The 22439-nt window shown below is 39.6% G+C and overlaps 4 protein-coding genes across 9 annotated transcripts; 3 read left to right on the top strand and 1 right to left on the bottom strand.

The window, feature by feature from the left end:
- Positions 1 to 23: 23 nt before the first annotated feature.
- Positions 24 to 2298, bottom strand: Rae1 (ribonucleic acid export 1). The gene is made up of 7 exons (XM_070654726.1): positions 2159 to 2298; positions 1554 to 1891; positions 1296 to 1469; positions 1075 to 1146; positions 728 to 1009; positions 451 to 645; positions 24 to 381 (listed from the first exon to the last, which is right to left on the bottom strand). Exons 2-7 carry the CDS (start codon positions 1809 to 1811, stop codon positions 295 to 297), a joined length of 1068 nt encoding a protein of 355 aa, XP_070510827.1. The 5' UTR covers positions 1812 to 1891; positions 2159 to 2298; the 3' UTR covers positions 24 to 294.
- A 177-nt stretch (positions 2299 to 2475) lies between these two features.
- On the top strand, positions 2476 to 5048 carry Ugalt (UDP-galactose transporter). 2 transcript variants are annotated; one of them, XM_070654727.1, is made up of 5 exons: positions 2476 to 2633; positions 3031 to 3112; positions 3216 to 3335; positions 3458 to 3672; positions 3824 to 5048. In XM_070654727.1, the coding sequence occupies exons 2-5, from the start codon at positions 3097 to 3099 to the stop codon at positions 4469 to 4471; spliced, it is 999 nt and encodes a 332-aa protein (XP_070510828.1). In that variant the 5' UTR covers positions 2476 to 2633; positions 3031 to 3096; the 3' UTR covers positions 4472 to 5048. The 2 variants fall into 2 exon arrangements, with proteins under 2 accessions (XP_070510828.1, XP_070510829.1); XM_070654728.1 differs by lacking the exon at positions 2476 to 2633 and adding an exon at positions 2729 to 2904.
- Positions 5049 to 5462: 414 nt separating this feature from the next.
- Taldo (transaldolase) lies at positions 5463 to 8144 on the top strand. The gene is made up of 6 exons (XM_070654729.1): positions 5463 to 5656; positions 6547 to 6670; positions 6805 to 7044; positions 7120 to 7245; positions 7321 to 7457; positions 7587 to 8144. The coding sequence occupies exons 1-6, from the start codon at positions 5563 to 5565 to the stop codon at positions 7859 to 7861; spliced, it is 996 nt and encodes a 331-aa protein (XP_070510830.1). The 5' UTR covers positions 5463 to 5562; the 3' UTR covers positions 7862 to 8144.
- A 108-nt stretch (positions 8145 to 8252) lies between these two features.
- Positions 8253 to 22004, top strand: Sigmar (Tumor necrosis factor alpha-induced protein 8-like protein sigmar). Of its 5 annotated transcripts, XM_070654734.1 has the most exons (5): positions 8253 to 8980; positions 18288 to 18366; positions 18466 to 18579; positions 19153 to 19451; positions 19585 to 22004. In XM_070654734.1, exons 4-5 carry the CDS (start codon positions 19155 to 19157, stop codon positions 19936 to 19938), a joined length of 651 nt encoding a protein of 216 aa, XP_070510835.1. In that variant the 5' UTR covers positions 8253 to 8980; positions 18288 to 18366; positions 18466 to 18579; positions 19153 to 19154; the 3' UTR covers positions 19939 to 22004. The 5 variants fall into 5 exon arrangements, with proteins under 5 accessions (XP_070510835.1, XP_070510834.1, XP_070510832.1 ...); XM_070654733.1 differs by having other exon boundaries at positions 18288 to 18579; XM_070654731.1 differs by lacking the exon at positions 18466 to 18579.
- The last annotated feature ends 435 nt before the right edge of the window (positions 22005 to 22439 follow it).

A 22439-nucleotide genomic window follows, 5' to 3' on the forward strand; every position in this document is an offset into this window, starting at 1 on the left:
ACAACATGCATAAGTAAATTAAATTATTTATGACTTAATCATTATTTAATTTAGTATACTATTTTATTTAATATATCAGGTATTACAAAACGCATGTTTCGCGTGCGTCATTTGCTCTTTATTCTTTCTTAAAAAAAAGTGACACCTCCTTTTTGCAATGGCCATCACCCTCCATATGCATTTTAACAATTTTAAGTAAAAAAAAAGTGTTTTATTGATGAAAAATACGTGAATCCTCGTAATTATATTTAGATTCATGTCATTTTGCTCGCGACGTTTTACTCGAACATTAATTCAGGGCGTAGCTTTTGGTTTCAGTTCGTCATAACATGGTCTCAGAAAAATTTGATTTTTCTTTGCCGGATTATAGTACTCGTGGCCCTGAAACATTTCCAAATTAATATTATATAAATAATTTAACAATTATCTTTCTTCGAATAATAGCAATACCTTAGACCAATCATAAGAAACGGCATAGGCAAATATTTGGCCATTGTGATTGAAACAGCAACGTGTGATAGACTGTTCCATCGTTTCAGAAGATTTCAATTTAGTGCGTGCGTCTTTGTCCCAAAAACCAAAAGTACCATCTCCACCTACAGTGGCTACTGTGCCATGTACTGGATGGAAAGCTATATCATTCACCTGTTTATAAATCGCAAAATTAATATATTTATCCACATAAAAAAATGTTATAAGTTTTTATATTTAATTTATGTTTACAAACCGCATATATATCTTGATATCCATTAGGCGTGCCATTAGTTCGGTGGCATTTGAATGTGAAATTCTCTTTTGTACTGAGATTTAGATGATGAATCGCGACGCGTCCTTCCGTACTTCCTATCGCGAAACCAGTTGGTACTTTCTTTTTGTCCCTGAAGATTGCCACGCAACGATATTGATACTTCAAGCTCAACTCAACTGGTTTATATTCGCGCGGGCTACCTTCTAGTTGATAGACGATTAAACCACGTCCTGCTGTTCCCACAACTGCCATGGGATACTCCTGAAAAAATACTTAATTAGTAATGATTTTACATGCATTAATAAATGTTATTATAATATACTTACAACATCTGCACAATAACACCTTTCAGGCAAATTGATAGTCATTGCAGGTTTAGGATTCCGTAAATCCCAAAACTAAAAATTTTGCATTTTAATAAAAAAAAATTATATTAGAAAAATGTTATAATAATAATTATAAACTAATAAAAAAATAATAAGCAAAAAAACGATAAATTATAAAATATAACATTAGTTCTCAAAATAAGATTGGCTTAAATATTAACCCTTAGTGTCTTATCCCAAGATCCAGTCATCAAACAAGAATATGTAGATGCTTTTATCCAGTGACAGGTTCTAATTGGTGCATCATGAGCTGCTACTTGTATACTTTGATTTGTAGCTAAGTCCCAGCACTTAGCAGTTTTATCACAACCGGCCATAAATACTTTAGTTCCATCCTAATTATAATTTTTAAAATAAATGTTATTTAGTTAATATTTATTATATATAACTATACAATTATTAATAATTAAAAAACTTACATCACTCCAGCATACATCCAGCACTGGAGCTGCCATACTCTGCATGGATTTCGGTACTGTTTTGCCAGATTGTTCTACTTCCCAACAACGAACATTGCAGTCCCAGGAACCAGCTACTAAAAAGTTTTGTGGTATGGATGCTGGGCTAAACGCCAAACTGGAGACCGAATCATCCGGTGACGAAACAACCTCAAAGTCTTGCATCGGATTTGATGTGTTGGACGTAGCGGTCCTTAACGAATTACTTTGATTAAACATTCTTGATGCGATCTATTTGGTTTCTCCCTCACTTTGCTCCTGACAATTTTTTTGAAGTAACTTCTTTTTTAGAGTAACTTCTGCAACAAACAGATTAATTCTGGGAATTATTTTCTCATGTAAAACGTGCGATTACGATTTATATTTTAACTAATCTCACAGATTCTTTAAATCATTGAACTCAAGAAAATTAATATATTTAAGTGCAAGAAGCTAACGAAGCACGGATCGAACACAGTTATACTCTGTTAATGATAAAGCTCGCTTTTTTCTTTTTTTTTTACGAGCACCTATTCCTAGCACAATGATATCGTGTACATCGCTTATAATTTCATGCAAAGATATACCTGCCTCGAAGTATCGAAGACAACTGCCAGAAGATGGTTATACTGATTATGTACACTATGTACACATGTGCAGTGTAGTCGCGCCATCATGTTGCATTGTACTTCTAAAAAATGCGTCTACTAGCTTAGATGGCGTTACTCTGATCGAAACTGGTAGCCAATATCACGTTCCTTGCTCGTAGAAGCGGCTATTTATTTTTACCGGATACTTTTCAGTAAAACAAGACCGGCGAGCATTTGATTGACGTTCGAAGCGACGCCCAAAATTGATTAATTATTTTCTGTCGATTCAAGTTTCCGATCAAATTGACCAGAGCTCGATCGAGCCACGGGACTTTAAAAGGTTAGACGTTGCGTGGAAAGTAACGGGGGCGAGGCCAATCGACGATGACGCCGATAGGAAAGTAACTAAGCATTGTTGCGAGGTACAAATGTTCAACGTGTCACTTCGGCGTGTGCAAAAATTTCAGGAAAGGTGCGTATCTTTGATAAGAGCGTTATCTCGAAAGCTAATCAGCCGCTCTACGCGTTTTAGCTACTTCCTCGCTCCCCGCTATGTTTTCGGGAGTATTTTCTTGACCTGTCTCTTATCTCGTTTATCAAAACCTGCGCTGGCTGTCACAGCATACGTCGGCAATGTGACACGTATACTAGTAAAAGCAGGATATAATTAAAAGACAACTTTATTTTTTTTTAATACTTTCGCGTAATAACATGTATTACAAACCGCCGGTTTCTCATAAAATGTATGTTACATTCATATGCTATGCAATGCTTTGACTATCACTGGTTGCTTCTAGAATAAAAACTGTATTGTACTATATGTTTGTGGAGTAATATAAACGATAATAAAGTATTCTTTCTTGTTTTAGGAAAAATGTAGCTTGTGAAAAAATATCTATTTGGTATTTTAAAAAAGTTAAAAAGACTTTACCAACATGAACAAGCCTTCAAGTTAGTATGGTTTGATATTATGTACATGATTATTAATACTTTTGTTAAAGTTGTGATATTTTGGCATATGTATATATATTGTAGATATATGTATATATTACAGGAACTGGACAAACACTCAAGTATGTGAGTTTAGTTACTCTTACACTTCAAAATGCTATGGTTGGCCTTAGCATGCGGTATTCACGTACCAGAGCAGGGGACATGTTTCTTTTTTCTACTGGTAAGTATTAACTTTTTACGAAAATTGTAATAAATATTATTTTAAGATAAAAAGTTACTTATATTTTAATATAGAAGAATAATAATGTATATAATTATATTTATATATTTTATTTTTTTTAGCTGTTGTAATGGCTGAAGTAGTGAAATTACTTACTTGCCTTGTATTAGTATATATTGAAGAAGGAAACTTTGAGAAATTTTACAAAGCTTTACATATGACAATTGTGAAGCAGCCTGTTGACACTTTGAAAGTTTGTGTGCCATCCTTTCTGTATATTATTCAAAATAATTTACTTTATGTTTCCGCGTCCAATTTGGATGCAGCTACGCATCAGGTAAAGCATATCTCTAAATAAAAAATTAATGTTAAAAGAAAAAGAAAAAAAATATATATAGAGAAATAATATACGTACTAGCCGGTACTCTTAAATATTTTAACAGTAAATTTATGTAAATATATATTTGATATAAATTTTATTCTTTCAGGTTACGTATCAGTTAAAAATTTTGACGACGGCCTTCTTCGCAGTGACGATACTACGAAGATCTCTGCTCCCTACTCAGTGGGGTGCTCTTGTGATTTTAGTCGTTGGAGTGGTCCTGGTACAGTTGGCACAAACCGTGAAAGCGCCGTTACCATCGGGCATCGAACAAAATCACTGGCTGGGCTTTTCTGCCGCTTTAAGCGCGTGCTTTCTGTCTGGCTTTGCTGGAATTTACTTCGAGAAGATACTGAAGGGTTCTGACATCTCTGTGTGGATGCGAAACGTGCAACTGAGTGTATTGTCTATACCGTTCGGCCTAGGCACGTGTTTCTTACATGACGGTAATGTTATACGCAAGTTAGGATTCTTCTTCGGTTACGATCTCTTTATTGGTTACCTGATTGTACTACAAGCCGGTGGTGGGTTAATTGTAGCCATGGTAGTCAAGTATGCTGACAACATACTAAAGGGATTCGCCACATCCCTGGCTATCGTAATATCCTGCGTAGCTTCTGTTTACCTGTTTGATTTTCGTTTATCGTTCCAGTTTAGTCTTGGGGCATTCTTTGTTATCTGCTCCATATTCCTATACAGCTATCAGCCGAAAATCTCGTCCCTTGACAAACATACATCTGCTGAAAAAGTTTGATAGTGGTTAAAATACTTTCGAAAGTATTTTCAACGGAAATTATCAACTCAACTCAAGTTTCCTTAAAACTATTACTGATTAATATCAAATTTATATATGGACTTTTAAATACTTTTAGAGTAGAAGTAATTTTAATATATTCATAAAAATAATGCATTTAAATAGAAAAAAAGATTCAGCAAACGCTATTTTTGAAGAAAAAAAAATCTAAAAGTCGATTGCAAGTCTTTTGAGGAAAAAAAAAAGAGAAAGAATTGTTACGTTGTATATATGAAAGAGTCGTCACAAGTGCAATCATGTTTTTACATTAAACTGATTCTGAATTATCTTGTGATAAATGAGATCAAGAAGAAAGCAAAAAAAAATCTATAGAGATATTAAAACAAATTATACACCGTGTAATGCTATTCCAATTTATTTTTATATAGCTTTAAAACATTTTCATATGTTTGATCAAAGGTGTGTTAATAGGCCAGTTAGTCATATACTTGCACTATGTACTTAATTTAAATAGATTTTAATAAATACAATTTTTACAAGAACTCATGTTCTGGAGTCTATAATATAATTTTAGAATATTTAATAATTATTTATTAGATTACATTTTCTAAATAAATTTTAATAAATATATTAAAAAATGTTAAGTATTAAATTCTAATTAAATTTTTTTTTAGTTTTCAAGAAATCGGCCACGAGCCGCCACCTTCATCGGGAAATCGAGGTAGTCGTGAGATTCAAAAGACGCGAAATCAGACGTCCCCTTTTTCAGTAGTACGTAAATAATTTTAATTTAATTGTTTTAATAATTTTTTTTTTAATTTTGTATTTCAAGTTTTAGGACCGAAGATCGCGACATTTTATTTTCGCGCCAGTCGAGCGGTTGGTAAGCTTGTCCCAGCCGGTGTTCTAGTTTTATATGAAACTTTCTTACGAAGACGGTGCTTCGGAAACTCTCTATCGACCGGCCAATCGCCAGCGACGCTGTCGTACGATGCGGCCGATATTATCAGTGCTTACGGGACACCCGCGTGAGTGTGACATCGTGGTTTTTCATCTCTGCGCGCGAGCACGCATAAATATCCACGGTGACCATGAGCGAGCCTCAGTCGAAGAAAAGGAACATGAGCTCGTTGGACCAACTGAAGGGGCTCACCACGGTGGTCGCCGACACCGGCGACTTCGAAGGTAAACCTACTAAAATTCGAACAAATTCGAATTCGATCGTCTGACACGATCGTCACGTCGTCTTGGCGGTGTGAAGGGGTGTTCAGGGTCACATAGAGAGTAGGGGGTCTTGCTGCGTTTGCACTTTTTTTTTCCTCTAACACATTAGAGCTACAAGTGATCGCCGGCGATATTTCTTTTCTCTCTTTCTTTTCTTTTTTTTTATTTAATATAAAAGCTACACTTATTTTTAAAGACATTTTTAATTAATATAATTTTGGAGAATGCCTCTTAGTCAATTTATCTTAAAAACGACGCTGTTACGCTTTATATTTTATAGAATTTGCAGAAGTTTGTTGAAAATTAAAATTAAACTGAATTATGTAAATCGAGTCTATTAAATATTTAAAATTGTACTTTTTAGAGAGTTCAGGAGTTTTCGTGGTTACGGAACACGTTTCGTTGTGGTGACGATAACGTGCTATTACGACAATTCGATTAATGATAATTAATTTTTTTATTAAGCGTTTGAGTAGAATTTTTTTGTTGTAATTTGATAGATTTTAATTTTTGCCATAGTATTATGCAGATCGGTCGAAAGATTGAGAGTTTGGAAAATCGAACGATGTCGAGTAAATTTATCTGAGCGACTGATAAGGTGAATCGTATCAATACATGTGAAATTTCTCGACCTCGGCTTGCCGAGTGACCTCTAAGAGTGGAATACTTATCATGTCCGTCCTTGATAAAGACAAATCGAGCAAGATCAATTAAATAAATTATTTGATTGAATAATAATAAATTTGTTAATGTCGATGTAAAAATTCAAATAAAATAAAAATCGCAAGCAATAAGCATATAGTAATACGTAAGACTAATAAATTAACGATGTTATATTATTTCTTTTGCAGCTATGGAGCAGTTTAAACCGACAGATGCAACGACAAATCCCTCATTAATTCTCGCTGCAGCTAATCAAAAGAAATACGCTCATTTAATTGACAAAGCTGTGGAATGGGGCAAGAAGTCTGCCTCGTAAGTATGTTGTACCGTGACTAGGTTTTTTTTTATTAAATGTGGTGGTCTGGTTACTGTGGTTGTAATTAAGCAGGCTTGACCTTAATGTTACGGTATTTCGAATATTATTTGATGTAGACATTTTCTTTTAGCACTCTTCTTGATCAAGTTGAAGAAGCCTTTGATATGACCTGCGTTTTATTTGGCAAAGAGATCTTAAATATAATTCCCGGAAGAGTTTCTACAGAAGTAGACGCGAGATACTCCTTTCACAAGGAAGCCAGTGTCAATAAGGCGAAAAAATTGATCGGACTATACGAAAGGCTTGGCGTGAGCAAAGAACGCATCTTAATTAAGCTCGCGTCGACTTGGGAAGGCATTCAAGCAGCGAAGTAAATGCAAGATTAAATTAATACATTTGCATTTTATGTTTAATTGATAAGTGAATAATAAAATATTTTTTTTAGAGAACTGGAGGAAAAGCATGGCATTCATTGCAATTTAACGCTGCTGTTCTCTTTTGTTCAGGCTATGGCCTGCGCGGACGCTGGTGTTACTTTAATTTCACCGTTCGTTGGTCGAATTCTTGATTGGTGAGTATCTTAATTTTATTTATTTACAAGTGTGTACTAAAGTCGTTACTAATCGTTATAAAAAATGGTTTTTAGGTACTTGGCAAATACAGATAAAAAGGGTTACAAACCAAAAGAAGATCCAGGCGTCGTTTCTGTAACGCGAATTTACAATTATTACAAAAAGTATGATTATAAGACGGTCGTTATGGGCGCCTCGTTCAGAAATGTTGGCAAGTATTTTAATTTATATTTGCGTAATGTATTTTTTTTTTTTTGTATTTCAATGATTATTTAAAGCTTTTATGATCTCTAGTAACTATATTACTACATTTTATTCATTGAAATATTTCGATTATTAGATGAAATCAGGGAACTCGCCGGCTGTGACTTGCTTACTATAAGTCCTAAATTATTGGAAGAGTTAGAAAACAGTAACGAGCCCGTGCAAAAAGTTTTGAGTGTCGAATCGGCCAAGAAGTGTGATATTGAAAAAATGACGTTGGACGAAGCTGGATTTAGATATCTCTTAAACGAAGACCAAATGGCAACCGAAAAGTTGAGCGACGGTATTCGCAAGTTTGCCGCTGACGCGCGCAAGCTTAGAAAGCTACTAGAGGAAAAGATTCAGGAATAAATTAGCGGGATTAAAAGAATGAAGCGTAACATGTTGGACATGTGCAGATATACACAGTGACCTAATAATTTACAAGAACATAATATGTTGAATATACAAATACGCATAATTTCTATTTTTATCGAAATATTTGTAAAATAATTATTTTTATTAATTAACTTGTGTGTATAGGAAAATGTAGAGAGATGAACTAGTTAAAGGAACGAAGGTTGTATATTTTTGGATATACGCTTTTTTGTAATTTACATTACAGAAAATAAATATAAAGGAAGGGTAAAGAATATATTTTGTTAAAGTAAACTACTCAAAATTATTATCGTTGTAAATGTTAATCTTTATATTAACTCGATATTTCTAATTTGTCGTCAAATGTATTAATGTTACCAATATTTGATGCGTGTCTAGTTTTATAATTATTTAATGATTGTGAAATGTAAAAGAATTGTATTTAATTATTCAAATTTGTACGACGTAAGCTCGAGTAACCGTCAAGTTTTATTTTTTATATTTATAACTGTGTTACTTGATTCGCCAGTAAAAAGTGTAAAAGGTACACGTGCGACGAAAGTAAACGAGATGTAATAGAAATACGAAAGAAGCGAAAGCATTCGGGCAAATGGTATTTCACGGGAGTGCCAGTTTGATAAGTCGTACGAAAAGGCGAGCTTTCTCGAGCTTTCGTTTCCAGCAAACTGCATTTTCGTCGTTTCCGCTTTTTCCGACGAGTCTCGTTTTCTCGCGGGGTTTGCGGAGAGCTCGGGGACAGCGCGTTTGGCGCCATCTTTCAGCGCGCCTCCACCAATCACGCGCAGCGGTGCTATGGTAACCCGCCACCGCTGACAGCCGAAGCTGGCAGCAGATGATCCGGATCAGACGTCGCTCGGTCGTGCAGCGCGACGGATGTGCCCGTTGCTATCGAAGTGTTAGACGAGTGCAGCGTGTCGGTCTCACGGTTTTCGCGACGCGCGTCATCGCGCGAATTAGTGAAAGACGGAAGCCCCACCGATCCCAAAGACGACATCGGAGCCCGACGGCGCGCGCGGCGGCACGCGCCCGTGGAGAAATTTCATCCCGTTTGCGAATCGGGTCGCGCTCCCGCGGCCCACAACATCGACAGAGGTTAGTGCGTTGCGCGACGCGATTCAAATTCACCGGGATCATCGCGCATCCGCGGAGACGTTCTGCCCTTTTATTATTTTTTTCTTTTTTTTGTTCCTTCCAGCCGCGGGGACTTCGATTGACCGCGCGCGACATGCAGCAGCCGCGTTCACTCACCTTTTACCCACCGCCATTCGAAACCGTTGAAAATTACGAACCGCCGTTCGTATCTTCGTCGCGGCATTAAAGTAAATCGGTCTGAGAAAAAGAAAAAAAGAATGCGGCATTCGAGAATGAAATATATTTCCGGCGTCAGGAATATATAAAGATCGGGTTAAAACGCTTTTAGAACATGATAATCGAGGTTGCCGAGCAATTTAGACCGTTGGCAGTTTTGGTGGGAACGAAGTCAGCGTTTATTTGCAACGAGCGGCCATTTTGTTTTTATCAAAATGATAATCGCGGCGTTAATTTCACGTAATCCGGGCGACGTGTCGCCCGTGCCGACCCCAAAGTTCACGAAGATTGAGAGATTACGATTATTAGAATGACTCATCCGTCTCGCGCCCGCCACTTCCGGGTTCGATTCGTTAACGTTGGATTTCTCGGACGCGCTCGGCAGCGTCTATTCACAAGCGCGAAGCACGCGAGAAATCGTTTGGGAAAATTCCTAAAAGATAGAATTGAGATTAAAAAGGTAATGGGATAACTCACGGGGTCTGGGGAACTCTGCTATCGGGCAACGCATTGCGCGGGCAAAATTTTTCGCTTTATCATCGAGATCAATGTTTCTCATCTCTTTAAGCGCCGACGTGATTAAAAAGTCTTCCCGTTCACCGCGTCGAATTTCATCCGCGCGAATTGCCTCTCGAAAACGACTTGAGATGAATTGCGCGAGAAACGCGCCGAGAGTGGCTTACAAAAATATTCCCATCGCATGTTCAAACCGATTTCGATTCGTTTCTCTATTTAATATTTATTTAATATTTAATATTTAACGCGCAACGCGCGCAGAAGTAACGGCACAGAGCGACGGAGTATGCTCTGATATTGATGTTATTGTTTCATCTCGCGGCACTCGCGAAATCGAAAGGTAGAAATTGGATGGGAGATATTTGCAGCATCTTCTTTTCCTCACCCTCCGCTATGAAAAGTCGAACCAGTTATTGCGTTTTTGCGACGTCGAGAATTTACCGCGTCGATTTTTCGCGGTTTCCGGCGTTTCGACATTCCCAGTCGTAATCGGAGACATTAAAGACATTCGTTTCCCCCGAGCGGTTTTTCCCGCATCGCCATTTCGCCATCGACGACTTAGAGCCTCGTTTTATGTACCTCGGGTAAACTTCAATTATTTCGGTATGCCTGATGTCGAAACGGAGTTACCTCGTGTCAACATACCGCAATATGACGGAGAATTATTATCGATATAATATCATATCAATATAATTACATGAATACGAAATTTTATATATTTTATTTTAGTTTTTTTTTATCTTTTTAATTTTTTATTAGAAACCGGTTCTCGCAATTTGTTATACATTTATTACAATTTTATAATCATATAGTTTACCGTTGACCGATCGTTAACGTCGCTCTATTTACTTAACGGTTTTAATTACCTCGCTCGACCTTAATACGCGCGGGTGCATTATCGTATTAAACAGACCGCCGGCAAAATTTTATATAGTCTTCGTTACCTGTGTCCTTCGCGGGTGGAATTACACGGTAAACATTTGTGGTGCTCGTCAAATGACTAATTCACAATTAATAGCCCCGTGAGTCATCGCTGTGGAGTAAATTATCAGCGGGGCGATAAGGTATTGCGATAAAAATTACGGAATCGTGATCGTAACATATTTCTGTATACAAATATCCGGGTTAAAGAAATATTTAGTTCTTTAAAGAAGGCACGTTTAATCTACCTTGAAAAATAAAGTAAGTAACGTAGCTTCGAACTTTCCTGGACAAGTACGCCGGATGTCGGTTACGCGAATTCGTTTAGCCTTATCGTGGAAACAACGTAATCAAAGGGAAGATTGAATTGCAGGAAGCTGGCGACGTGAAATCCGACAGCCCGAAAGAGAAACGGACGGCGCGTTTCGTAACGGCGGGGTACCTAATTGCGTCGTTTGTTCGTCGCGATTTAGTTAGCCCAGGTCCAATTTTGTCGATAATTTTCGGTACTAGGAACCAGAATGAAATAAAGAGTCGGTTGATTAATAAATGATTAAAATGACGACGTTGAATACGATCAAGAAAAATAATGTATTTTATACATTAGACGCTCTCCTTTTTTTTTCTCTCTCTCTCTCTCTTTTTTCCTGTCTTCGTACACAGTGTTATATTCAGATCTTGATAGTAACGAAAAAAGAAAGAACACTTAGGTGACTATAGTTAGCACTAACCGAGGCCGGAGAAATCGATCCTTCTGCTTGACTACAACCGTGTCGCTCGATTTTATTCTAAGGAGAAAGAAAAGCTTTCTCTCGCGTTTTTTATCCGTGGGGCAACGTTTCAATTATGCAAACTCGTCGCGTTACAAAATTATAATTAACCATTTTAATTGTTTGCTTTAAATACCGATTTAGCGTTGCGTAGCACTCAGGCGCAATGTTTTTGTTCAGTTAAATTATGAAAGCGTTGTGACTTGAAGGAAAAACTTTGATCATTACGAATAAGCTGTCACAGGATTGTAATTAATCTTTGTTGTATTTTTAATGATAATGGCGTATAAACGAAAATGCTGATTAATTAATACAGTCAGGGACAGTCGAGCGGCGAGTAAATTGGTAAAAAGTCGATACTGGTTTTTTTTTTTTTTTTTTTTTTTTTCTACAACTGTCGGCATATAAAGCCGAGGAGCGCTAATATGGCACAGTAATTTATATTTAGAAGCAAATGTCTGAAAAAGGGAGGCTCCGGCGATCTCGAGAACAAAATCGATGGCCGTTGTAGCGTGTAACCGCTCGCGATGCATGAATTTTATCGGTGCGGACACGTGCACGTGTTATCGGGGAAACACGGCGTGGAATGCGCGAAATGTATCGATTGTTTTAACCAGCGAACCAAAGCGTAAATAGTTGCTGCATATCTTTCGGAAATTGTTTAATTTAATTAAAAAGTTGTCGGCGCGGGGCATTTCATTTATTGTTCAATTTAGTTCGAAATTGATTAATTTAATTGAACTCGAAAAGGAAATTACGTTCGATTTCGTGAAAAATGTTTCCACCGATGCCTTTACGGCCACGTCGTTAAATAAAATCCCGGTAAGGTATCCTGCGTCGTACGTCTCGCTAATTGCGCACAGATTCCAAAAGACCAGTCCACTTTACGTAATTCAAACATATCGCACAACGAATTATGCGGAATTTAATTGCGCCCTCGAAAGAGAACTCGGCCGTTTCTTTTCCCATTTGCGGCTCGAGACTTGTTCCAACGTTCTCGCCCGGTCGCGAGCGAAACGTTTGTTTCAACCCTCGTCTCGCGCGTAACGCGTCGGTGATAATAAACTCGCGGAGTCCGTAGACCGTAGACCGTCCGCGGGCAGCATCCGGATCCGGAACACGCGGGAACGGTCTCGTTCGCGCGCCGTAAATAGAAGAAGCTAACGAGTGATCGCCGCGATGAATGAGGTTGTTGTTAGCGCATTGCCTCGCTTCCAATTACGGCGCCAATCGGCTTTTCTTCGTTCCGCGGCGGGTCCCAACGGCCGCGTTTCCCCGTAAAACGGCCATATCGAGGCCCGTTCTCGGCCCCGTGAGACCTGCACATGTGGCAAATCGAGCCGGTTATGCGAATGGGTCGGCTCGAAAAAAAATGTTATGCCTTCCGCGTGTCTTCTTCCTTTTTCGCGAAGCGCGGAATAGGCGACATCCGTAAGCCTGTTAATTCTTTTTTTCATCGCAACCTGTCGCGACAAGGTAACGTTATATGTATACTCTGCATTCTTTCTTAGAGTGTCTGCATTTTTTTTCTTTTTCTTTTTTTTTTTTTTTTTTTTTATTCAAGCACGCACGGAATTCGGATCGTCTGTAGCCTTGGTCTACCTTCGTATAAGAGGAAGAGAGAGAGCGAGAGTGAAAGAAAGGGAAGGAAGCTGATTGAAATATACGCGGTGCTCGAAGGAGTGGCGTATGCTAATAATGTTGTCTTTCGTGTCTTGTATAACGCACATTAGTTAATGAGAATTTAATTTCACAGTTGATTAACGCGCCTGTTAATGTCAAACTAAGATTTCTCTGTTGTCACGCGTTCGTTTATCTACTTAACGTATGACAATTATGCCCGACCGCGCGTTTTAAGATCTCTAGCGTTCCGTTTGCAATGCTCCAGCTACTCGGCGTTTTTCACATCCTGTTTCCTCTCTAAAAATCCACGCGTCAGTTAGCATCGCATATGGCACGTATTACTTCGCGTTCGCAGAAGCTACGTTATGCTACGCAAAAAGAAAAAAAAAGTAGTTACACGAGTAACTAATCCATGTGTGGAATTCGAGAGAGCGTTTATACAAAGCAGCTTATTTGCGCGAAGCTACCAGAGAGAAAATTCCCCGCCAGTCGATTCGCGCGGTAATCAGGGCTGATCAAAGCGATATTAAATCCGCGGCAAGAAACTCTCCCAGCTGCTTCGACTGGTCCCCGATCTTCCGAGAGCTTTTCGCGACGCGTCATCTAAAAGTTCGTCGCATCGGGAACTCGATCTAAGCGCGCAGCTACCTTCGAGTGCATTAGTCCTGCCAGGGGCAGGTGGTGGTTATCCCGGGCGAGAAGATGCTCAATTATAACGAGGAGGGGTAACGCGTGCTGCCGGTTGCACAGCTGTCGGGTGGCGTGCGACAGCTGCGTCGTCTTGGCCCGCAACGCCGCGGAAAAGAAAGCGGGTCCCATGGCGAACAGAGGGGTTTGTTCGCCCTGTCGAGCCCTCGACTACCTTCCCTTCGCTAGTATCGCGTCTTGAACCTTGCATGCGAAAGGTACGGTTTCGGTCTTCCCGCGAAACTTTTTTTTTTCCCGCGGAAAGTTACGGAGGAAAGTCGCGCCGTGGGTGGACCCACGCTAATTAACTCGCTGTTTGACCGTGCGCTAAGTAATTACGTCGGGATGTGTCCAAGTCGAAGGGCTGTGTGCACGAAAAAAAGCGGCTGAAACAAGGCCGCGGGATTATCCGAAAGAAAGGATTGAGAAGAAAATTCTTCTTGGACTGATTCCGCTGATTAGCGATAATTGATCGACGACAGGGTCGACTTTGAAGTCCCGACTGAAAGACCGATTGTATTTTTTTTTTCTTTTCTTTTTTTCTTTTTTTTTTTTTATTTCACGAGAAGCGTTAATATTAATATTTCCATCGTTAATTTTTTTTATTCTTGCTCGTCGGGATTAAATATGTATTACGACGGCTTGACAAACCCGACCGTAAATTACTGAAACGCACGTTTTACGATGACTTCATCAGGGTCCCGTCGTAAGAATTCCTCTGGTAAACAATTTTAAGAATATTATATTAAGCGTGCTTTGGTGCTTAATAACGAAATATTTACGAGACCGGAATAAATGCAAGCGCTTCTTCATCATACAAATAATTTCCGTTTAAACGATCTTACGATGATCTCCGTGGACCATTTTCCTCCGTGTCACCCTCTTCCGTCTCACCCTGATTGACCCTGGTAGCAAGTATCGACATATCCGTTTCACTATCGCGGGAAAGCCGATCGTCGGCACCGGACGACGTTTCCCGTTAAACGACCGAGCTAAATTTACGAATATTGGAAAATGTTGATTGTTAGTCGTCGTACGTCCTTCGTGGCGTCGTCGCGATAATGGTAGGCAGATAATATGCAGGCGACTAATTTTAGAAATGACGGAACCCGGCAGACTTGGACTCACGACCGGTCGTTGCTTTTGCAACGAAAGAACACGCGCCCGTATTGGCAACGCGACGAAAGCGAAATAATTTGCGGACGAGTTCCTATCTTTGTTTTCTCTTTGTTCCACCGCGCCTAATGAACGCGGCTCGTCATCGCGGGATGACGTCGGTGCAAAACGTTTAACCCGCCGTGACGTAAACGTTTAAACCCTGCCCTTCGCGAGGCGGAAGAGCGAAATAGTGTCGTCGTACGTACACATCGGCGATATTCGAAACGCGCGTGCACGGAGAACCGATAATTACGTTTGCTCCTGACCAACAGTTTATTCACGTTGTCATTTTGTCTCGGGACAGATCGGCCCGGGCACTCTGAAACCACTGTGCAATTTAAATGAAAGCACAGGTACAGGATGGTGTATCGATTGGCCGATCGAAGCGTGGCCCTCGAAAACAAAGCGTGAAACTCTCTTCATAGCTGCAATTTTTATTTTATTTTTTTTAATTGTGTTTTTTTTTTTTTTTTTTGAAAATTAAATAAATCCGCGATTGATGGAACGGTAAAACGAGAATCCGCCGCCTACGAGTTTGCACAATAATTATTTATTTGCGAATCGATGTATCGTCGGGTTTGTTGAAAATAGCGGTGGCGGTGTTAATTCTGTCGACCCTGCCCGGTTTTGCGATAATTTAAATGAATATAATTACGGCGTAATGGAAATAAATGCGCCTCCGAGGGGAATCGATTTTAAATTAACCGGAAGTTCCATGCGGATCTCTCTCTTTCTCTCTCTCTCGCGGGGCTGAAAACATTGCGTTTGCATTACCGTTGGATTCTGCGAAGATGCTAATTTCGGTCGACTGATTTCCGTGGAAAACTCGCGGAAAACTCGCGGAAAACTCGCGATGCACGCGTATCGAGTCGGGCTGGCACGCGGCAAGGTAAATCGAATCAATCACGGCAGATACACGTGGTTATTTATAGCGATACCGATCGAATATTCCGAAGACAAGCCACTTGACGGACGGTCTCGCAAGATGCATGCGAGGGCGAGGTAGCTGTCTCCAGAGACTCCGCTTTGTTCGAATTAATTATTCGACGCCGCGGAACAACCGGACTTGGCGCAGAAACTTGTTTTTTTTTTAATTCCCTCCTTTTAATCGCGATTGCCGTCGGCGATTAGAAATAGAAAGAGGAATGTTTTGCAAACGCTCGAATTCACAGCGAGGTCGTCTCCGCTAACATTTACTGCTACCGTTATGTTTTTACGTAAAAATTAAAAGAGTTTCAAGTATCGGCAAACGCGTTACACGTAAAGCGTAGTTTCCAGTAAAATTAAATTATTTCTCTCTCTTTTTTTTTATGTTTTTTTTTAAAGAGGGAGAGAAAAGAGAAATCTCGTAAATATTACGTGTGCTTTCAGAATTTACTGCAAATATTGAGCAAAAAAAAAAGGGGGAAAAAAATTAATAAAATAAAATTTATCGTTGTTCTTTGTTGTCAAACGGTCGATAATCTACCACGTGCGTAATTTTGCCCTCGCGTACAACACTTTCGCGTAGGGCGGCTTTGACGTGCACCTTCCGCCGAGAAATTGCGCAGTCCGGCGCAACGATCGACCGCCGGCGATCATCGGCGTTGTTTGAAGTCTGAACGAGCACGCGACAATAAACAGGTGCACCCGAAAAGCGCCGACGTGGGCGCCTAAACAAAGCCCCGCGGAAAGACCAAAAGAAGAGAAACGGAGAGCGAAAGTGTTGGGCGATCGATCATTCGTAACATGCCTTTTCATCAGCTCTGCAGTTTAATCAGGATCGAAAATTTGAGAAACCTTGCAAATAAAATCTGATGATTGAAATTTATAAAATACTAATCTGGTATTGAAATAAAAGAAAGAAAAAAAAAGATAATAAAAATAAAATAAAATTAGCGACTTTGATGCATCGGGGATTAATTAAATTTCCAATTAATATTCAACATTTTTCGAATCGCCGGCGCTAATAATTTTTTTTTTTTTTTCAAATATTTTCCTTTCAGTACGTCCAAAAGATCATTTCCTCGTTTATAATGGGATATTGGACAGAGCTCGGCTTATTGAACTTGAAGCAAAATGAAATCTGTACGGAAGGCTGGCTCGGGTCGCTCGAGTTTTAATCGACTGCTCGCTGTCAGTTCGTGCAAAGGTGAATGAGAGTCTCTGGCTCGCCTTGACGCTCCTTACAAATCGATCCAACTCTGGCAAAGGTAGTGCCTTATATTGTGCACTCGTGTGGACGAATGTGAGCGTACGGGCGCGCGCGCGCGCGCGTGTGCGAATGAAGCGTGCGATACGGATGTCGTCGGCTCGTATTACATTTCATTTCCAGCATTAGGATCGTTCGCACTCGTTAAGACGAATTGTACGAGGGGAGAGAGCCTCTCGATTGTCATGACGACGGCGCCTTGACGCGATTTCGACTCGCTAAAAACTAAAAAATAAAATAAAAAAAAAAGAAAGAACCCTAAGCCATGAAATTTCACGCGCAGTTGTTCAGCGGGCGCGAAATTATTTTTTATGCGTCTGTAAATGAAGTCTGTAAATGAGTTTATTTATGCCGGCCTGAGAAGCGATATCTTGCGCCTTAATATATAAAATAAAACTGTCACGTGGGAAACAAAGTAAACATCATGATCCCGAAGTTATCCTCTGGAGGAGTTCTTATTCGTGTCAAGGCTGATGGTATTGTAAAAGGCTGTAGGTGGCATCTATGAGACATTTATGAGACGCGCAGTAATCGTAAATTATTTCCCTCGGCGATCTTTTTGAAGAAATAAAAGACCGGGAAAGAAATCGGTATCAATGGGACCGTCACCGAACGCAAAACGTTCGTAGAACCTTGAAATAAATTTGCGGCTAAAAGCAGCAGTTCCAATAATTCGAATATAATCACAACGTTACGATGATAACATTTTTTTTTTTTTTTAAAGCAGCGAAGTCTTTATTCCATCTCTCCTACATTCGTAACGCGAGCGAACCGTATAATTAAACGGAAATCAGTTTACTCCACGTGGTAGTTTCACCGTTTATTAATTATTATTTACATTCGTGTCGCTTTTACTTATTTCTGCGACGAACTTCTCGACGAGAAATACTACGCAACTCTCGGGGAAACATAATCTCATATTAAACCTTCACGTTAGCATCTCGCGTCGAGATTATCCGAGTAACGCGATAATTTTTTTTCTTTTTCTTTTCTTTTAAAAATATATATATAATTTTTTTAAATAAAAATAATTGCGTGTTTTAATTCAAAATTGCATTCTTACCTTCATCCATGCTGTCTTAATTCCCAGGCTTTCAATTTCCAGTATAAATTCCTTTTCGGTCTTGAAGCGGAAAACGAATCGAGCCTCTCCCCTCGCTAAATTATGGAGATTATGTCCTCGGGTTTCGCGGATCTCTCTGAAAAATCTTTCTTCTCTTTGCAGGTGGCGTGGGGCACAGCCGTGATGGAACTGCAGAGTTGGCTGCTTTATCACTTGGTCGCCGTCACTGACTGCAATCAAGGTAGCAAAGAGAGGCCCGGGTCCCGCGCACATCCAAGAACCATCATCTGTGTCACGCACGTGATTCGCTAATTCACCGTTTAACCCTTGGTTATTTTAGTTACGTTTGCCTGAGTTTGCCGGGCCATTATTCACGCACTGCTCGCAGCTTCTTTATTTATTTTGCCGTCCCGCTATCACGGAGGAAACGGTGGTCCCGCCGATGCCACGGACGGTGAGTCTATTCGTGCGAAGTTACGCGAGCGAGGCCACGCTCTCTTCTCAGGATGCTGGGGAAATTGTAATGCGTCTCCCCGAGTCCATCAGACTTTCTGTTTTTGAATGTGTGCCATTCCGAGCGCGCAATTCCTTTGTTCCGTCGTACATTATGTGTCGCGTTGCGACGCGGATTCGAGGAAGCGGCTCTTTTCTTTCTTTTACCGCGCTACTTTGACGTCGTTCAGCGGCCGATCGAGTGAAAGCGTTCGTATCAAGCGCGATATTGTGGCACCTTACATAACACTCTACGCAGCAAATCATGAGGAACATTAAAGTTATATAAGAAGAATACGAAGTGGGAAATTGATATTAAGTCGTAAGCAAATCGAGCCGGCGTTTTTAATTAATGGAATGTTGAACAGAGGCGCGAAGAATTTGTGTTATTTGGGATATCCGCAGTTCGGGGGAGCTTTTACTGGATCCGACGATCTTCAAGCGCGATAAAACTCGTCGCACGGCCACGTTGTAGCTCTTGAATAAAAGCGAGAACGAAGGCATACAATTCGTTCACCGTGCGAAAATGTTTCAGTGATGCAGTCGGCAAACACAATTGGAAGTGGCGGCGGGGGTGGAGGCGGCGGAGGAGGATCATACGCCGCCAGTGGGACCGGAAGTCGCACTCGCGATTTAGGACTGCGCGCCCAGAAGAAGCTACTCGGCCGTATAGTGTCGACTAACGCTGGTCGGTCGCTCTTCATCGACGACGCCACGACGTCGTTGCTCGACAATTTGTACAAATTGATGGAGAACGTCGCTAAGAGCAACCCACACTTGGACAAAAAGGAGCCCGAGAAAGTCCTGAAAAACATTATCAAATTGTCAATCAAGGTATATATGTATCAGCGACACTTCAATTTCGCTAGTACCAAAAACTGAAATGTTTAAAGAAGACAGTTGACTTAAATTTAATTTAACGACTAATTAAGATAACATTCAATAAATTTTAAAACGCGATTCGTAGATTGGACTCGTGCAACGAAGCCATCAGTTTCGTACGAGCGACGCCGAAAAGCTGGAGGAGATCCGGGAGGCTCTGGGGACAGTGGCGATGACCGTTGTGTCGTTCTACGAAGTGGATTATAGTTACGACCAGGAGTACCTGACAGGCTCGATGGAGCGTTGCCGAACGCTGCTGCAGCAGCTGATAAAACCGCACCTTACGGACAAGTCGCTGCAGCGTTGCGACCAGGTGTTCGACTTCCTGGCGTACCCTAAATTCTTAGACTCGGCATTCCGATACGACTCCGAGCACAGACCCATCCTCGGCATGCTAGTCAATGACCTCAACAAGGCGTTGGATGCCAGACGACTTTGATTTTACAAGAGGGATCTTTATTTAACGCTGATAAGCAGTTGGCCGATAACGCGGTTCGATCGCCGAGAAGATTACCATCACCTTCAGCAGCCCAATTGACCCGACGACTTCGCGATCGCGATCACGATCGATGCCGACGAGGGTTAATTGACGAACGCAGCGGACGACCCGTTAAACCGCGCGCGCTTCGTTACACTTAATCTCACGGCGGGTAGACGACGTGCTGCATACTTTCAGTGTGACGACAGTATAGTTTCTTGTAACAGTAGATAAAAGAAAACGTCTCTTACTTGTACCCACCCAGTAGTCGGGTCAGGGTATCCGGTGTGGACCATTCGCTCACTGATTTATGCAATAATTGTCTAATACTTCGCTTATTTTAAGGGCGCAGCCTGCATTGCGCAATTGGTGTGTTACATACTATATATTATGTGCAGGATGTCAATCCATACCAAAAAAGAGAATACAATGAGTTTAGTTTAAGTGGAGAAAAATTAAAAATGCGTTACGTTTAAAATCGCGACTTGTACGTAGCTTTAAACTGCGTATTAAAGCCTAATTTAACTTAGTATACCATATTTTGTTTAGTTTACACGACGAACGGGTGTTCAAATTTTTTTTTTTTTTTTTTTAATTAAAATAGGTATTTCTTTTACTCTCAATTTATATATGAAGTTAATTTGCGATGTGCATTTAATATCTTTATCGTGTTTAGCGACTTTCAAAATAGTCTAAGATTAAAGTCGTAATTAAACTTTAATTTGTGAAAATAAGGGATTTTCTTGCGAAGTCCTGCGGTAAAATCAAATTTGTGGTTATCAAATATTGTAAGGAGTTAAAAATGAAAAATGAGAGAAAAATGCTTGCACGTGCACATTTTTTACAACACATTCGAATAAAGAAATAATTTCTACATATCTAATTTCATCGCGATTTTATCCCGATGATAATTAGTATAGGACCTCGTAGAAAAAAAAACGTAGAAGGAAAAAAAAAAACATTTCGCGCCTTTTGTACGCGGTGTACACCCACTTTACACGTTATTTGTGATGATTGTCAATGTTATACAAAAGATGTATGGGTATACTATACCATTAATAAATTATTAACAAACACCAAAATTTTTTTCTTTTTTTTTTTGTTACTCACTGTTGCACTTGCCCTCAAACATTTATCTATAAAAAAAAAGAAAAAAAAAAAAAAGGCAAACGACATATCAATTTCAAGAACTTTGTATATTTATTTACATAGATATACGAAGTCGCACATGTATAAAGTTACAATGATATAATTAATCCGTCGTTTTTTCCTTTCTTTTTTTATTCTTTTTTTTTCATGTAACTGCAGTGCGCGTGCAAAGGTATCGTCGTGTCATGGAAAATTATCAAAAATTACCACTTCAAACCTTGCCACTGTAACGGTTTTACGTTCACGCTATTATAATATAGCATTTTATTAACATGAGTACAACGCGATAAACTGAAATATTCAGATCGCACTGCGGTTGCATTTACATATTTTCAAGTATAAAATTATCAATGTCACTTGTATAATACTCGTCTGTTATAAACCAAAGGTGCACTGGGTGTGACAGGGGTTTGAATTTGAATTTCTATCAGCTCGTTTTGCATATTTCCAAAGAGTCTGGAGGGATGTTACGTCGGTCTCGAAAAGGCTACTCGACAACTATTGCTTGTTTATAAAAATAGGCTATTAGAGATGCGATGTGGGTGATCACGGTTAAAGTTAAATTCAATTTAAACGCCTGTCAGAAAAAAAAGAGATAGACGACACTTACAAATTTTTACATGCGGAATTCCAGTTCGCATAAAGTGCATTAAAATATTGGATTTAAATATTTCTAAGTATTATATATATAATATATATATATATATATATATATATATATATATATATATATATATATATATATATATATATATACGTTTTGAACGTATAGTTTGGTACTGTAGTGTTCTTCTCTGGTTAATACTAAACGATGACGGATCCTCTTTTTACCGTTTTGGCGAACGAACGACCCGTGGCGGCCTTACGTCCTTCGATAACTCCTATCTATCTATATATATATATTATGTATATATGTATATCGTTTACACATAGAGATGAAACGCGTATCGATAAATCTACTAGAGCTATCAGATACAATGCACACATTTATCTATTTCATATTATATCATGAGACCCCGTGATTATTATAATTGTTAACAACTTGCAATCTCTCACTTTCGTTCATTCGCACTTTCATTAATATATGCGGATCGGAAATACACCTCGTTAACACCCATGCTCGTACGATGATTTAATGAAGGTTTTCATTGTTCATCGATCCTCTCACTTCGTCAATGTACTACCCTATTACTAGATCGCGTCGAAGCCGCAAATTTGTGACACGCGTGGTGACCGATGCGTTTAATAAGGTGAATCTTATCTCGCTTAAGTACGCCGCGTTATACAGCATCTTTGTATGCTAAAACCAATAG

This window comes from Cardiocondyla obscurior, linkage group LG04 (genome assembly GCF_019399895.1).
Source record: "Cardiocondyla obscurior isolate alpha-2009 linkage group LG04, Cobs3.1, whole genome shotgun sequence".
Classification (NCBI taxonomy): domain Eukaryota; kingdom Metazoa; phylum Arthropoda; class Insecta; order Hymenoptera; family Formicidae; genus Cardiocondyla; species Cardiocondyla obscurior.

Coding starts and splice junctions, on each gene's coding strand:
- Rae1 (XM_070654726.1), bottom strand. CDS start 1,811: ATGTTTAATCAAAGTAATTCGTTAAGGACCGCTACGTCCAACACATCA. Junction 1,010..1,074: donor GGTGTTATTGTGCAGATGTT/GTAAGTATATTA, acceptor GTATTTTTTCAG/GAGTATCCCATGGCAGTTGT. Junction 382..450: donor TTTCTTATGATTGGTCTAAG/GTATTGCTATTA, acceptor GAAATGTTTCAG/GGCCACGAGTACTATAATCC.
- Ugalt (XM_070654727.1), top strand. Junction 3,336..3,457: donor CATGTTTCTTTTTTCTACTG/GTAAGTATTAAC, acceptor TATTTTTTTTAG/CTGTTGTAATGGCTGAAGTA. Junction 3,673..3,823: donor TGGATGCAGCTACGCATCAG/GTAAAGCATATC, acceptor TTATTCTTTCAG/GTTACGTATCAGTTAAAAAT.
- Taldo (XM_070654729.1), top strand. CDS start 5,563: ATGAGCGAGCCTCAGTCGAAGAAAAGGAACATGAGCTCGTTGGACCAA. Junction 7,045..7,119: donor GAAGGCATTCAAGCAGCGAA/GTAAATGCAAGA, acceptor TATTTTTTTTAG/AGAACTGGAGGAAAAGCATG. Junction 7,458..7,586: donor CGCCTCGTTCAGAAATGTTG/GCAAGTATTTTA, acceptor TTCGATTATTAG/ATGAAATCAGGGAACTCGCC.
- Sigmar (XM_070654731.1), top strand. CDS start 18,309: ATGGAACTGCAGAGTTGGCTGCTTTATCACTTGGTCGCCGTCACTGAC. Junction 18,367..19,152: donor CGTCACTGACTGCAATCAAG/GTAGCAAAGAGA, acceptor AAAATGTTTCAG/TGATGCAGTCGGCAAACACA. Junction 19,452..19,584: donor TTATCAAATTGTCAATCAAG/GTATATATGTAT, acceptor CGCGATTCGTAG/ATTGGACTCGTGCAACGAAG.